General features: G+C 40.3%; 2 protein-coding genes across 3 annotated transcripts; one reads left to right on the top strand and one right to left on the bottom strand.

Annotated features, from left to right (window-relative positions):
• Positions 1-600: 600 nt before the first annotated feature.
• Positions 601-14,636, top strand: LOC149811846 (B-box zinc finger protein 25-like). Its single transcript, XM_089993433.1, has 3 exons — positions 601-1,034; positions 12,836-13,186; positions 14,171-14,636. Exons 1-3 carry the CDS (start codon positions 852-854, stop codon positions 14,402-14,404), a joined length of 768 nt encoding a protein of 255 aa, XP_089849559.1. The 5' UTR covers positions 601-851; the 3' UTR covers positions 14,405-14,636.
• On the bottom strand, positions 4,041-7,149 carry LOC149811847 (uncharacterized). 2 transcript variants are annotated; one of them, XM_089993435.1, is made up of 3 exons: positions 6,886-7,149; positions 6,680-6,809; positions 4,041-4,592 (listed from the first exon to the last, which is right to left on the bottom strand). In XM_089993435.1, exons 1-3 carry the CDS (start codon positions 6,962-6,964, stop codon positions 4,493-4,495), a joined length of 309 nt encoding a protein of 102 aa, XP_089849561.1. In that variant the 5' UTR covers positions 6,965-7,149; the 3' UTR covers positions 4,041-4,492. The 2 variants fall into 2 exon arrangements, with proteins under 2 accessions (XP_089849561.1, XP_089849560.1); XM_089993434.1 differs by lacking the exons at positions 6,680-6,809; positions 6,886-7,149 and adding an exon at positions 5,421-6,673.
• Positions 14,637-16,549: the final 1,913 nt, after the last annotated feature.

Genomic DNA, 16,549 nt, shown 5'->3' with positions numbered 1-16,549 from the left:
TCCGGGAAAAAGAGTTCAAAAAATTGCCGTACGATCTAGATAGCGTTAAAATAAAGAGGAATAAAAAACGGTGAATAGAAAGATGATGCATTTACCGAGAGCAATTGAGCGAAAAAACATCGAAAATAACGTCGAACAGTGAGTTTATCGAAAAAATGACGTCTGTTAACAAGACTAGATTTACCGCGGTGAACTGAACGCACGGCGCCGGATTCTACCGGAAACTACTTTATTTTCTAGAAATTTTTAATTATTATCAGTTTTTTTTTTGTCTTGCGGTCGCTGCATCAAGAAAAATCAACAACTACTGACGCGACTTCACTCAGAGAGAGAGAGAGAGACGTTGAATCCGTAGAGAGAGAGAGAGAGAGAGAGAGAGAGAGACGTTGAATCCGTGCCCTAACGACAGTTTAAAGGGATCGCTAATTCGTACCTTAGCAATATCTTATGCAATTTTGAACAAAGAAGCAGCAGAAAAATAAGAGAAAAATGACCCTAAACTATTGCTAGCCACACGTTTGTGAATCCATTCAAGTCCACAAATTCACGTATCAAAGAATATCAGGACTCGAGATATTCTACTTTACTCTGTCAGTAGCCTCTCTCTCTCTCTCTCTCTCTCTCTCTCTCACACACACACCTTTCATCGTATATAGTTTTCTTATTTTATATTGGTTTTCCATAACTGTTTTTTTGAAAGAAGGTTTTCCATAATTAATCTCACTAATAAAGTTGATTCTCTCTAGATCTCTCTCTCTCATATGGGCATATGGTAGAAACTAGAAACACCCATTCATCGTTCTGCTAAAAGAGAAAGGGAAAGGGAAGGGAAGCAAGCCAAGCCAAGCATCATGAAGATCCAATGCGATGTCTGTGAGAAATCTGCAGCTTCAATCATATGCTGCGCAGATGAAGCTGCACTGTGTACCGAATGCGATGCGGAGGTCCACAAAGCCAACAAGCTCGCAAGCAAACACCAGAGGCTTCTCCTCGACTGCCTCTCTAACAAATTCCCTCGTTGTGACATCTGCCAGGCACATCTCTCTCTCTCCCTCTGCTTTCCTTCTTCTGCGTTTCAAAGTTCAAGTTTTTGACGTGGCTTTTGCGTCTGACATTAATTTTCTGTCTCAACGGGGTGCTTGGTATATTTATTTGTCATAATAGAGCCGTTTAATCATAATAATTACCCGTTATTTTTGTTGATGAACTTGATGAATCTGGTAGGGATGTTACCAAGGTGAAGGGACGTCACAGGTGTCGCACCCACAGGATGTGCATCCTGCCACAAGCTGGGTGTACTTCCTGATGTGTGAGGGAGACCTCAGGTTTTACATCAACGACGTATGTTGAATATGGTACAGCCAGATGGTTTCTCTCAGGCTTAGCAGGAAAAAACAAACAAAAAAACCTTGAAGATGGAGAAATTCAGTTTTACTAAATTAGAATATACACTTAGGTGTAAACTTTGGTCAAAATAACCTTCTTTTATGGGTTTTAACTAGGGGATTTCTTGCCGACAAGGGTAGCTAATTTTATCTCGAGGAAGGATAACTACCCTCGTAGGTAAGAAATCCTCTAATTAAAACCTCAAAATTTCTTTTTATAAATGGAGGCTTTGCTTGTCTGGACAGAGCAGTTAGTGCACGTCACATTGTGTTGGGACCTCGGAGGTTCAAAACCCAAAGGTATATAGTTGTATCTGCCTAACTCCAGCTTTCTTTGTCAAAAAAAAAAAAACTCAATTTTTTTTTTAATCTTATTTAATTTTTCTGCACATCTGACCTTTCAGATGTGATCTATATATTTAGTTTAATTAGTAAAACGGGGGTCATGGTTTTTCTGATGTGTACATTGGATTTTGTGAAGGTTGAAAAATTAACAGCCTTGCTTAATTTTCAGCCTTCAAAAAATAGTGTATGATCTAATAATGGTCATCCCTACTATTTTTACCATGCTAACACATCCATGGGGCAGGTAAAAACAACCTCTTTTTATGAGTTCCAACTGAGAGGTTTCTTACTCGAGAGTAGGGGGTGGCAATCGGGTCGGGTTGGCGGGTCGACCCGACAGGTTGGCGGGTCAGCATACCTCAACCCGAACCCCGACCCGTTTATTAAATGGGTCGACTGTGGCAAACACGAACCCGACCCATTTATTAAACGGGTAACCCGACACGACCTGCCAACCCGTTTAATAAATGGGTTGGGTCGGGTAAACGGGTTGGCATGTTAGTGGGTCGGGTTGGTGGGTTGACCCGCCCGCCTAACCCGTTTATTAAACGGGTCAGCCAGGTTGGCGGGTTGGCATACCCCTAACATGAACCCGACCCGTTTAATAAATGGGTTAGGTGGGTCGACCCGTTTATTAAACAGATTTGTTTAAGCCAAACCCGAACCCGCGGGTTGGCAGGTCGGGTTGGAGGGTCGTGTCAAGTTTTGCCACCCCTACTCGAGAGGGTAAGAAAATTTTATCTCAGAAGTATGCACATCCCTTCAATGTCAGCGAAACATGAAATGAGAAGTGACTATCTTTAGTTCACAACAACCACAGATCATAAATTTTTTTTTTAATGCGTCAGCTTCGCAGGGATGCCTGGTTTTGCCTTTCTTTGTTCAGTGCTATATAGAAGGGGAATTTCCCAAGGTTCTTGTTGGGTCATGGGCTGTTGACTTCTTGAGAGGCGTCTGAAAATGGGAGAACTGAATTGAGCTCCACCAAACGAGAGCAGATCAAGTGATCTGCCAAATCACTTCCTCACCATCCACAATGTAGACGGTGAAGATGTCAAATCACTTGACAGATCACCTGATCTGCTCTCCCACCAAACACACTCCATTTTCTGTTCATGGGAACATGAGTTGGTTAGGAACTGACAGCATTTTGTACCTACCCATTTTAACAGCAACCACCCACCCTAATTCCCCTAGATCCAAGAAAACAGTACCTCTTTTAGGGTTTTGTTTTAAAAAGAAAAAAGGTTCACATTTTAATCAGGATTTGGGTCAGGTGTCCAACTCCATTTAATTGCTATCAAATCCAATTAGCTTACCAGGATGATTGGTGCAGGTTTCTCAAACATGAATCTATATGAGTTGCTAGGCACTGACACTATTTTAGCGCCAGTAAAAGTGTTGTTTTTTGTAGTGGGTAATTTTCAAATTGCCCATCAAATGAATACATGCACAAAGGTTTTTATTAACCTTGGTTTAATTTGGGTGGATGTAATTATAAAATCAAAATTATCATGATACTCCCTATGTGACACATACCCTTGATATTTTGAAAATATTGCAAAAAGAGAGAGGATATCTTAGATTGACATTTTAAATGACAAGATATCACAATATTTTCTAAATATCACAATTTTAAACTTTTATCGGCTATTTTTTCTGAAAAAGTCAACTTTATTTTTTATATTTTTATTTTTATTTATTCTTACAAATATATTTTTATATTTTTCAATTTATTTATGTTTGCAGATATTTTGCCAACAAAGTTGCTAGGAATATGAAAAAAATTCAATTTCTCATGAGAATTTTGGATCATTATTTTGTCCTTTTAGAAGTTTGCACAATCCCTACCCTTATAGAAATGTTTCAACATTTTTTTCTTTATGCTCAATATAAGTTCCTTTTAAACCTTTAAATCTTTCCATAAATTTATTGTTTTTCTATCATTTAATAGGAATATTTTATTTGCCAATCAGTTTCGTTGTTTAAGATGAAAAATTGAAGACAAGAATTAGTTTTTTTTAGTAAGCAAGCTGTGTTGTACATCCAGGGCAGACCCCCACCAGTACAGTCAAAGAATAAAAATAATATTTACACAAAAAAGAATCACATAAATAAGAAATTATACATCCAGGGAGCTTGAAAACCAATATGGTGGTTTGTCTTTCTAGGATTTATGACACCCATGTCACCAAGACAAGGATTAGTTAAACAGATTGACACTACAACAAAGCAGTAGATTAGCGACGACCACATTCCGTCGCTAATCCGTCGCTAACCATGTTAGCGACGGATTAGCGACAACGCGGCGACAGTATGCTTACGTCGCGAATATTTCGACGCTAACTGGTGACGGAATAATTCCGTCGCCAAGTCCGTCGCTAATTGCGACGGAATAACGAGCGCTATATTCCGTCGCCAATCCGCCGGTACTAAACGACGACCACGGCGTGGCGACGGATTTAATTCCGTCGCTAAGCCGTCGCTAGATTAATATGAATAGCGACGGAATCATCCGTCGCTAATCCGTCGCAAAAACGAAAAAAAATCAAAAAAAAATTATTTAAAAATTAATTACCGAGAACTGTACAATTTATATTTCCTGTACAATTTATATTTCCTGTAAATAAAAAATAAACCACACAAAAAAATTCATATAACAAGTATCTATAATAATTAATCGTTCCACCTTAAAACTAAGAAGTTTAATTATTTACAATTCAACAATTACAATTAGGAAAAATAAAAAAAATAGAACTTCTTCAACACAGTCCTCTAATCATCGCCAAGATTTTGTGCGTCTTCTTGTTCATTGTCTTTATCTGTCCCTTCAGCTCCACTACCCTGATTATCGCTAGCAGCCTACACAAGAAAAGAACAGTCAGTATTGATAAACAAAATATAATGAAATAAATTACACACTATATGTGATTCTATCATGTGCTCATGTGTGATCTAAGGCAATAAAAAAACTCTATATGTGATTCTATCATGCTCATATGTGTGCTAAGGCAGTCAAAAAATTGAATATGTGATTATAGCATGTTCATATGTGTTCTAAGGCATATAAAAAAACTCTATATGTGATTCTACCATGCTCATATGTGCTTTAAGGCAGGCAAAAAACTATATATGTGATTCGATCATGCTCGTATGTGTGCTAAGGCAGTAAAAAAATTGAATATGTGAATATAGCATGCTCATATGTGCTCTAAGGCAGGCAAAGCCAAAAATTTTATATGTGATTCTATCATAAATGATATATAACATGTTCATATGTGTTCTAAGGCAGTTAAAAAACTCTATATGTTATTATAGCATGTTCATATGTGTGCTAAGGCAGTCAAAAAACAGAATATGTGATTATAATATGCTCATATGTGTTCTTAGGCAGTAAAAAAACTGAATATGTGATTATAGCATGCTTATGTGTTCTAATGCAATAAAAAAAACTTTATATGTGATTCTATCATGCTCATATGTGCTCTAAGACAGACAAAAAGTTAAATATATATATATATATATGTGATTCTATCATGCTCATATGTGTGCTAAGGCAGTAAAAAAATTGAATATGTGATTATAGCATGTTCATATGTGTTCTAAGGCATCTAGAAAAACTCTATATGTGATTCTACCATGCTCAGATGTGCTTTAAGACAGTCAAAAAAACTATATATGTGATTATACCTGAGAGGGACCTGGAATCGAAGATCCCCTATCCTGAACAGCGGCCTTGATCTCATTTCGGAGAAAGGGGGCGACGGTGTATTGGAAGTAGTTATTCAATGATTCATTAATGATCTCGCGTACATCATCACCGGAAAGAATAGTCGGCTGCTTGGAGCTTATGTCGGCGCAAGAAGTTGGTGAGCCGTAACTGGAAGAACCAATAACTGGTGAAGTGTTCATATTACTCCCAAACCCGAACACGCGACCTTTTTTGGGTTCACCTACTGCAGTCACCCATGCTGTAGAATCAAATGATGGATGCTGAGTAGCGTCTTCGCCATATCGCTCTACCATTTGTTGCTCATATGCCTCCTACAAAATAATGTTTAAAGTATTCATTAATAATTAATGATAACATTATGATGACTTGCATATATATTGCAATGATTATTAATAGAATTAATATATACCGTTGTCGTTCTCGCCTTCTCTGATACGAAGACTCCCGTGGTCTTCCGTTTATGTGTTTCTACAAACACATCCTTATATGGTACACTGCCTCCTTTTTCTGCTTCCTGCGAAGTTAAATGACAAAAGATTTAGTACACAAATTTGCAACAATACTTATAAAATTAATATTATATATTGATGAGTTACCATTTTCTTTAGGTGGCTCCCAAATGTCTTAGATCCACCTGTGTGTAGATGGGCTTCGGGCATCTTCGATCGATTTTGTGAAGCCTTCACAGAGCGATTTTTAAATGCATCTCCCGCCCACATATCGCACATTTCATCCCAGTAATCTCTCCTGATAGTAATAGGACCATGGCCCTTCCACAGTAATGGATCATCTACTACGCCAGATGCTTTTTTTGCTGCAGTCTTCATAGTGTGCAGCATGTCTGCAAATCGATTGACAGCCACCTTCTGCCACACCTTCCTTGCATCATTTTCTTCCACCGTAGTTGCAAAGCGATTCGAAGCCTACAAATATTTTCAGAAAGTTAGTAGACATTGCTTAAATAAATTAAATATGAAACACATTAACTATGAGGAACAACTGTATACCATGAATGAGGACCACAATCTGTCTAACACCTCCTTTGGGTAGTCTTTCCATTGAGCAACTGGTCCTGGTAGATGTTGAAGAAGTGAATTCCTAATCTCCCGTACTACTTCTTGTGGCTCAAACCTCGTGCTGCACATGAATTGTTACACAGTAAATATCAATATAAAATATTTAAAAGATATGCAATAATTGAAAACAAAATACTTACGGTCGATTATCGATATACACTATTCGAATGAGTCTTCTTGTGCCAGCCTGAGAAGACCCTGTTTCCTGTGTTGGCTGTTGACTTGTGCGATCAACTGGTGTAGGTGGGTCGTGTACAGGCGCAACATCATCTGTAAAAAAATACACACCAAGTTCTCAGAATGTGCATTTGAACTAATCAAGCATCTAATTAGTTATATGATATACCTATCACAGGAGCCCGTGAAGATGAAGGTTGAGCCTGGCTACTACTGGATGAGCGACCACTATAACCTCCACGAACCATATTCTAACAAATAACATATGTCATACAATACATTCAAATAATTCACATCAAGTATTACAATGCATTCAAGTCATTCACATCAAGCATTGCAATGCATTCAAATAATTCAAATCATTGACATCAAGTATTGCACTAATTCAAATCATTCGTTAATTGCATAAATTATAATACATTCAGATAATTGAAATCATTCACATCAAGTATTACAATGCATTCGAATCATTTGTATCAAGTATTACAATACATTGAAATAAAATTTTTAATCATTCACACCAAGTATTGCAATACAACTCACATCAAGTATTACAATGCATTTAAATAGAGGTTTGTAGTATAAGATTTTGCTCACTAGCTTGAGAATTCTTCCTCGTCACTAGTTTGACTTTCTTCTTCTTCTTCTTCTTCTTCTTCTTCTTCTTCTTCTTCATTGTTTGCCCATCCACTTGGTACATCATTGGGATCACATTCCTCTATGAATGTTTCATCAGCCAATGGAGATATGACATGCATATCATGCGCAACATCGTGACCATAAGCGAAGTCACAGACATCATCTGATTGATAGTAATCACTGTCTTCAGCTAACTCATCTTCTTGTAACTGATCATACTCGGGGTATAGTTTGGATGCGTGATCTTGTTTTCATCGTGTCGAACTTTATTTGCATGCCATCTCATGTGTTTAGCTGTCTTTGAAGACATATACAATCGCTGCAATCTAGGAGTGATAGGAAAGTAGCGGAGCGACTTGTATGAAACTTCCTTTGATCTCGTGCTACCATTGCCTCTTGTCTTTGGCTTGAACCGAGGATGCCCACATGACGGGCATGATATGTCATTTTCCTGCTCCTTGAAATACAAGATGCAGTGATTTGGACAAGCATCAATCTTTTTGTAACCCATACCTAGAGCGTTGACCATAACTTTCGCACGATAGAAATTTTGTGGCAATTTCTCATCTTTAGGCAACATACTCTTCACAATCATGCACAAACGGTCAAAACATGATTGACTCAAATTATACTCGGACTTCAAATTCATTAGTTGAAGAACTGCAGACAAGATAGTGTGACTCTCACAAACGTTCCAAAGTGGCTCATCAGCATCTTTAAGTAAATCATAAAATCTACTAGCTGCATCGTTTGGTGATTCTTCATCTACGACAGTTCTTACATCACTAGAACTCATAGCAGAACCCAGTTCTGTTCCTGCAGCATCAAATATCAAATTCGTATATGGATTATCGTGCACCACATTCACCCGTGCATCAAAATCGTTTCTAAATTCTTCTCCATGAAACGCCCAGTTCTGATAATCACTCACAAAACCCTTCCTGTATAGGTGATGTCTAACGCCATGAGGTTCTACAAATCGATTATTCTTACAAATCTTGCAGGGACACCTAATCCGACCTGTGGGATCTACCGTACTGACACTCGCCGTTGCAAATTCAATAAAACTATCGACACCATCCATATATTCATGCGATAACTCATTGTCCACTATCCTACGGTACATCCATTCACGGTTTGCAGTCATTCTGTCGTATAATGTTACGAATAGTATCCTAACGAATTAAGAAAAAAACAATCAGAATGCGACGATGAAGAAAATATCAAATTTATCATGCAATATACTATGTCAAACAATAACAAGAATTTTGATGCATGCATTGATAACTTAATATTTTCATGTGCAAACTATTAATGACATGATACAATCATTTGAAGCATGCTTTTATTATAAAATTTCACATGGAAGTCAAAATCAAATTGAAAGTAACTACATGCAAGCATGGATACAATTACATCAAACATTGCAATACATCATAATCATTCATATCAAATAAATGGCAAACATGTACCTGCAGCAAACACACTTCAATATCTCACTAACTACTACCATGCTTAGCATGGACTCCGTACTCCAAAAATAAGAACACTTTCATATTTCTACATTAAAATCATGCTCAGCATGATCTCCGAACTCCAACAAAGCAGTCCTAGATATCAACAACTAAGTGAGTGTGTGAACAATAAAGTGTTGCATTCAATAAATTAAATAACATGTGATACGTTTGCATCACTTACTCACCACGGGTATTTACCCGATTTGCATTGTTTTTGTCATTTACTTACCACAGGTGGCCGAGCACGAGTTGGTTCCGTTGAAAAATCTGCACAAAAACAAAACAAATTAAGTAACAAACTAACTAATCATGAAACAAGATGAAACACTAACTAAAAAAATTAAAACAAATTAAAACAACTCTAACTAATTGAAAGAAGAGAAAAGAAAAAACCCCCCTGCCGGAAACGCAGGGGGTCGACCCCCCTGCCGGAAAGCACGGGGAGCGGCGGCTGGCGAGGTCGCCGGTGGCCGGCGCAGTCGACAGCAGAGAGGGGGAGACCTGGAGCGAAGCTCGGGGGCCACTGGGTCGCCGGAACTCAGAGCGGAGGCGAAGAGGTGGCTGCAGGGAGGATCGTCGGTCGTCGGCGGCTGAGGACGCCGGTTGCGAGTCGCCGGCGAAGGGGAGACAACACCTCCCGGCAGCAGCCACAGAGGAACAGCAGGGAGGAGGAAGAGGTCGGCGGCGGGTCGCCGGTGCTCGGAGTCCCTGGCGCAGCCGCTAGCCAAGCAGGGAGGTCGGCAACGAGGATCGTCGGCGAGGCAGCGGCGGCGGCGAGAGCCGACGGGCGGCGGGCGGGAGCAATACAGCGAAACAGGAAAAAGAGAAAGAGGGATGGGATTAGGGATTTACGCGATATTTAGCGACGGCTTAGCGACGGAAACATTCCGTCGCTAAGCCGTCGCTAAATCAAAATACAAAAACCGCGACGAAATATATACTGTCGCTAATCCGTCGCTAATTAGCGACGGATTAGCGACGACAGAGTTCCCTCTCTAAATCCATCGCTAAAATGGTGTTCTTGTAATAAAAAGTAGCGACAAAAAATTTAGTCGCTAATCTGTCGCTAAGTAGCGACAGATTAGCGATAAAATTTGTTTCTTCGCTAATCCGTCGCGAATTAGCGACAGATTCTATCTCTAGCTAATCTGTCGCTAATTAGCGACGGAAAAAATCCGTCGCTAATTTTCGTCGCTAATTAACAATTTTCTTGTAGTGTGAGGCTATGTTTGGGAACCTTGATTCAGAAGTTGTGTTGTAGTTTCCACCATGCTCTCATACTCTTGCTATTTGAGAGAGTGGCATTGCATAAACAAATTATTGGGAATGGTGTTGGCAGCCCAACACTACCACTACAAGGATGTGGATCAATAGCAACAACATATCTTACCTCTATTGACCTATTTCTCGCTCCTATAGGCTTATAATGACGAGAATTCTTATCGATAAGTCACCGTTGAGTAATAACAACATTTATAGCTCATTGTTAAAGGGTGAACCAACACCAGTGAAAAATCTTGCCAAAATTGAGAACAACAATAACAGTGTGGCAATCTTTAATGGCAAGGTTGTTTTAACGACGAGATAGGATATTATGGCGAGATTTGTTATAGGCTACCTATAGGTTATAACATTGAGGTACTCTCACCGTTATAGGCTATAACGACAAGATTCTTAGCTCATCGTTATAGGACACAATGGGGTGAATTAAGTCACTGTTACATGCTATCACAAGGTGAATTAACTCATTGTTATAGGCTGGAGAAACAAGAATCTAGCCTATAGCGGCAAGACAAGAATCTTATAGTTATAGGCTATAAACTTGCAAGCAAAAAACAAAAAAATAGTTTTTTTTTTTAACATTCAACAAAAGACAATTAGACAAAACGAGTTTAAAAATACACTTTAAATACAAACCCGCTACAGCTTCTACACCTTCTCCAAGCCTACAACAAACATATACACTTCTAATATTCACATAAACAAGTAAACAAGAAGAGTTTAAAAATTGTATCATCTCTAAGCGTGTCACACTTCAAATACAAACCCCCTATACCCCTTTATCCTATCCGGTATGCAAACAAAATATATACTTCTAATATTCATATATACGGTAAGATGTATGCAAGAACAAAGCATTCCAAGGGATATCCAGCTTGTCGTTATTGATATTGCTAATAGCAGCATGATTCATGTAGTAGATTAATAACAGCACGATATTTATGTCCCTGCGATTACCGTTATTGCTTTATCAATAGCATCAAGATTTTTTCTCACTAAAAAAGAGTCACCGCTATTGACCCTCGTTCTATCCTTGTGGTGTACATCTCAACACCATTCACAGGATAATGTTTTTAGCAACTCCATCTTTCAACATCATACAATTACACTAAAACCGTGTTTTTATCCCATTGCAGAGCTAACCCACATTAAAAGCTTGGGGTATTTGAAAAATTAAAAGCATATGGTGGACATATTAATTAGTATCAAAACTTTATTGGTCATTTAAAAAATTACCCGAGTAATTTCTATGCACAATACCAAACCATGATCTATATCTGATGAGGCCAATCCTACACCTGAAGACATAAAAATTCTGATTTCCCATGTCATTAGTGTGGTTCTCTTGAGATCATACCGGTGGCTTTGCTCCGTTGGTGAGCGATGGCACTCACCAAGGGTTTAATATCTTTTGGAATATGTCACATGCACAGGCAATTAGGTGGCATGTCACTCGTGATACGAGTGGACATTGCTCAGGCATGGATATGGGCACCGACATGTGTGAACAATATTTTAATATTTTAAAGTATTAGTTAAGTAAAAATTATATTTGTAACACTAAAATATCCAAAAAAATACTTTTTTTATTAGAAAAATTTGTGTCCTTGTGTCCTATTTTGCAAAAATAGTCCACATTAAATTTCTTCCTAAAGGGTCCGTTTAGGAACCATTTGAAGCGTGAAAGATTTTTATTGGAAATATTAAATTCCAGAGTTTATGGACTTGGACAAACTTAATTCATATGGTGCCTGAAACTACTTTATTATCAAACATTTCGTGGATAAACATTGTCTTAACTCTTAAATTGTCATCTTTGGCATAGAGAGTACAGTTGGTGAACTTGGATATGTTCCAAATTAATGAACTGATAAATACATTGGAATTCCTGAATTTGCTCGGATTTGTTCCACATAAGCTGATAGGAACAGTGGAAATACATGTAACTATGTCATGTTTTATGTGATGCCCAAGATTACAATGAAAATGGTCTAATCTTGGACCATCCGTGTTACCTCACACAAGGTCTAGAGACATTGGAGTTCACTAATTTAATTGAAATTCATGAATTGTGACATGTTTCATGTGAAGCTAAAGATTACAATAAAAGTGGTCTGACTTTGGATCGCCCTTGTTTATCTAAGGATATAAATCTACTACAGTCGTTTGTACATGCAATCTAGTAGAAAACACTATTTTCTTCATATTTTATTTCAATTTTCTTTTAGATCTATCCATATCGATGTGATCCACGTAGTTTCTTTAGTAGAAAACAGGTTTTGGATTTTTTTTTTTTGCAGTATGCAAATTGGTTTTCCAAAAGCTTAAACGTCCCACAATATACCAAAATTTCATAACTATAAAAATTATATTTTTACATTGAAAAAGGATGATCCACAGTGCCACCCCTAACAAGCAAACCTTGCTGAACACATCTCAGGTCAGATCGAGTGGATACGTAAAGTAGACAGTAGACAGTAGCAAATATATATCCTTATCTAATGAGGCCATTTTGATCTAAACTTGGTTTAGGAACCAACCTGACTAATTAAATAGCCTTATCTGACCCACTAACCTGGTCTGGATGGGGCCTTATGTGACTATCAACTTTGAAGCTCAACTCATTAACCTCCATTCCAACTAATGATTGATATAACTTAATCTAGTTTTCTTGGTGCGTAGGAAAAATTAGCATTCATATTTTGTGTGGAAGACAGAGCACTCTTTTGCCGTGACTGTGATGAGGCCATACATGTAAAAGGGAGCCTCAGTGGCAACCACCAAAGATTTCTAGCCACTGGAATACGTGTGGCTTTGAGTGCCCCGTGCGTGAAGCATTCCAATCAAGTTCGTCTAGAGCCACCGGCAACCCAAAATCCGGCGACGTTCGACAAAAGGATGACCCAACCAGGCGATGCTGGAGAAACCACAATTGATGCCTTGATGCATCAGCAGCACAGTGCATACTCACCATCTGAGAGCTGGAATGTCAATGAGCTTCTGCACTTGCCAGATTTTGAAACTGGTAACAAGGTGAGTGACATTGCATTCTCTGAAAGTTTACGCTTGTTTGAGCACATTTATGCTTTACAAAAGATTGTGAATTTCCCAGACTTTTTTGACATCTTTGGCATTAATTCAAAAGAAAATTGGTTCATCCTAATGTTAGAAAGGTTGAGATGGCGCTGATTTTCTATGTTCTAAGTCATGTTTCACAAATCAGACCCCATAAGCGTGTTCAACAATATGGTCCAATTGCTAGGAAAACTCTTGGATCATGTTTTTTCAATGAAAAAATATGATTTTTTAGGACTTGACAATTTACCTACTAATATGTTGTAATTGGATGATCTAAAAGTCGATTCTTGCTAAACAATGTAGATCACATTTGTAAGGTCAGACTCCCCCCCCCCCCCCAAAAAAAAAAAAAAGGCCAAAAGAATGAAAAATGCAACTTTAGGATTGCTTGCACCCTCCTGCTGTTAGGAGGAAACCGATTACTTTTATTTCAATTTATTAACCTTTTTATAGGGTAAGTTCATTTATGGCACCAAAAGTCCAGAATTTCATAATTTTTTAAATTCCCTTCTAATAATAGGAAAATAAAAAAACTACTGAAAAATTGGTTTCTAAGGTGTGATTAAAGCATATGCTTGGGTGCAATTAACCAAAAATCCAGATTTTCCTTGGTTTTTCATTATATTTTTTTTTTTTGAAACAAACCTTGGTTTTTCATATTCCTACTTGGAGGAAATTGGACAGATGATTATGGCTTTTCAGTTGGCCTCTAAATTCATCCTTCTATGTTCAACAAATGCTTAGGACATCATAACTGCCATTCTCATCCTCGTCATTATGACCACCATGTCACCTTTACTACCCAATAATCATGTTCACGATTCAAAACCACCATCATCATCATCATCTACGTCAGTGGTGTTTGATCTTTTCAAGTAGTATTATTACCAACGCCATTATTTCTGTCTCTACTACAGTTGTTTTATTTGGAATATGCAGAAAGAATCCATGGGATTGGGAGAGCTTGAATGGATAACAGATATTGGACACTTTGATGATCATATGTCACCGGAAGCAGTATCAGCAGCTCAAGTGCCGCAACTTCCATCGTCTTCATTCCAACCAAACTTGAACAAACCCCCTAAATTTGCACCCACACTCAAGAAGCCCAGGCTGGAGGTTGACCCGGATGATTTCTTCATCGTCCCTGATCTTGGTGATGTTGATGATTGATACATGCTGCATGAATAGTTTCTGCACCCATGCATCATGGGCTGCATCCTGCGTGTGTGTGTGTGTTTTGGGGGTAAGGTCTGGTTAACCTGCTTTCTGGTGTGTAATTAGATGGTACTCGCTTGGGAGAATACTAGTTATCTAGGAAAATACTGCTTGGCTATTGTACTAAACATATCAGTTGGGTATGTTTTTTCTCTTTCATTTTAAAGTCGCTTGTGTTTTGGTTTAATGTTTGTGCATTTGTGTCATCAACGCATGCTTAACCAAGATGTGACTTATGAATGCATATGCAAGTTTATAGCTTATAAGTTTGTTTGGGCATGTTTTTTTTTAAATAAGAAGTGTTACTCGCATGACACTTATAATTTTTAAACTCTCTCCCTTGCGGTCATGTTTGGAAAGTTGCCATTTTAATCGCCTAACTATTTTATAGAATTAGTTTGTGTAACGCCGCCGGCGTAACCCCACCTGGGGTCAGTTACAGAGAAGGGAGAGGGTGTTACCCTCTCTCGCTCTCTCCCACATACTGAAAGTGGGAGAGAGAGAGGGGAAACACACCTCTTAATGAGGCAAGAGGGGGTGAGGCACTACAAGAAAATAGGGAATTAGCGACGGACGTTTGCGACGGAATTGTTCTGACGCTAATTAGCGATAGATTAACAAGAGAAACAAATCCGTCGCTAAAATCCGTAATATTTACGAAAATAGCAACAGAATAGATTTTGTCGCACAATCTGTCGCAAATTAGCGACGGCTTAGCGACAGAAGGTTTTGCCGTAATAACTGCGACATTTAGCGACGTATTTGGCGAGGGACAGTCTATCGTCGCTATCTAGCGACACAGTTAGCGACGGAATATTTCTGTCGCTAACTAGTTATGTAGATTTACGATGGCTTTGCGACGAAATTAGGTTGTCGCTAAATGTCGTGTAAATCCCTAATCAGAGCCCTCTTTCTCTTTCATGTTTCGCTGCTTCCGCTCACCGCCCTCTCCCTCCCGCCGCCCTATCCCGCTCGTCGGCCTCTCCCCGGCCCCCACCGCCCGTCGCTTGTCGGCCGATGCTCTCCGTCAGCCTCCCGCCGCTCTCCGTCAGACGCCCGCCGCCCTGCGATGCTCAGGTAATCGATATTAAATTCGCTTTTTCCGGCAGGGGGGTCGCCCCCTGCTTTTCTGGCAGGGGGTCGCCCCCCTGCTTTTCCGGCAGGGGGTCGCCCCCCTGCTTTTCCATCAGGGGGTCGCCCCCCTTCTTTTCCGGCAGGAGGGCACCCCAATGCCTTTCCGGATGGGGGGCGCCCACTGCCTCTTTGGTTTTTCCAGCAGGGGGGTTGCCCCCCTGCGTTTCCGGTAGGGGGGTCGCCCTCCTGCTTTTCCGACAGGGGGTCACCCCCTGGTTTTCCGGCAAGGGGTCGCCCCCCCTTCTTTTCCGGCAGGGGGTCGCCCCCCTGCTTTTCCGGCAAAGGGGCACCCCAATGCCTTTCCGGATGGGGGGGGGGGGGGGGGGCTGCCTCTTTGGTTTTTTCGGCAGGGGGGTCGCCCCCTTGCGTTTTCGGCAGGGGGGTCGCCCCTCTGCTTTTCCGGCAGGGGGGTCGCCCCTCTGCTTTTCCGGCAGGGGGGTCGCCCCCCTTCTTTTCCGGCAGGGAGTCGCCCCCCTTCTTTTCCGGTAGAGGGTCGGCCCCCTGGTTTTCCGGCAGGGGGTCGCCCCCCTTCTTTTTCGGCAGGCGGTCGCCCCCCTACTTTTCCGTCATGGGGGGCACCCCAATGCTTTTTTGGATGGGGGCGCTCCCTGCCTCTTTGGTTTTTCCGGCAGGGGGGTCGCCCCCCTGCGTTTTCGGCAGGGGGTCGCCCCCCTGCGTTTTCGACAGGGGGTCGCCCCCCCTGGTTTTCTAGCAGGGGGTCGCCTCCCTAATTTGCCACTAGGTGCTTGGGTGCTTGGCTTCTCAACGCCTCCATCGTGCTCATGCCCGTGTGCACGGCGTGTGCTTTTTGGGATCTCTGTGTTTGCTTTCCCTTTGTTGTAGCGGAATCGTGTCCCTACTCGGTGCTAACAACTCAACTGCAAGGTTCCTTGTGCATCTTGTCAGAGGGCTTGACATGTGGTTTGGCAGGCCACACTGCATCGTTCTATGAAACTGTGAATGACT

Source organism: Nuphar pumila, chromosome 17 (assembly GCF_984573655.1).
Source record: "Nuphar pumila chromosome 17, dmNupPumi1.hap1.1, whole genome shotgun sequence".
Taxonomy (NCBI): domain Eukaryota; kingdom Viridiplantae; phylum Streptophyta; class Magnoliopsida; order Nymphaeales; family Nymphaeaceae; genus Nuphar; species Nuphar pumila.
Note: the sequence above shows the minus strand (reverse complement) of the source record. Positions and strands in the feature narration are given on the sequence as shown.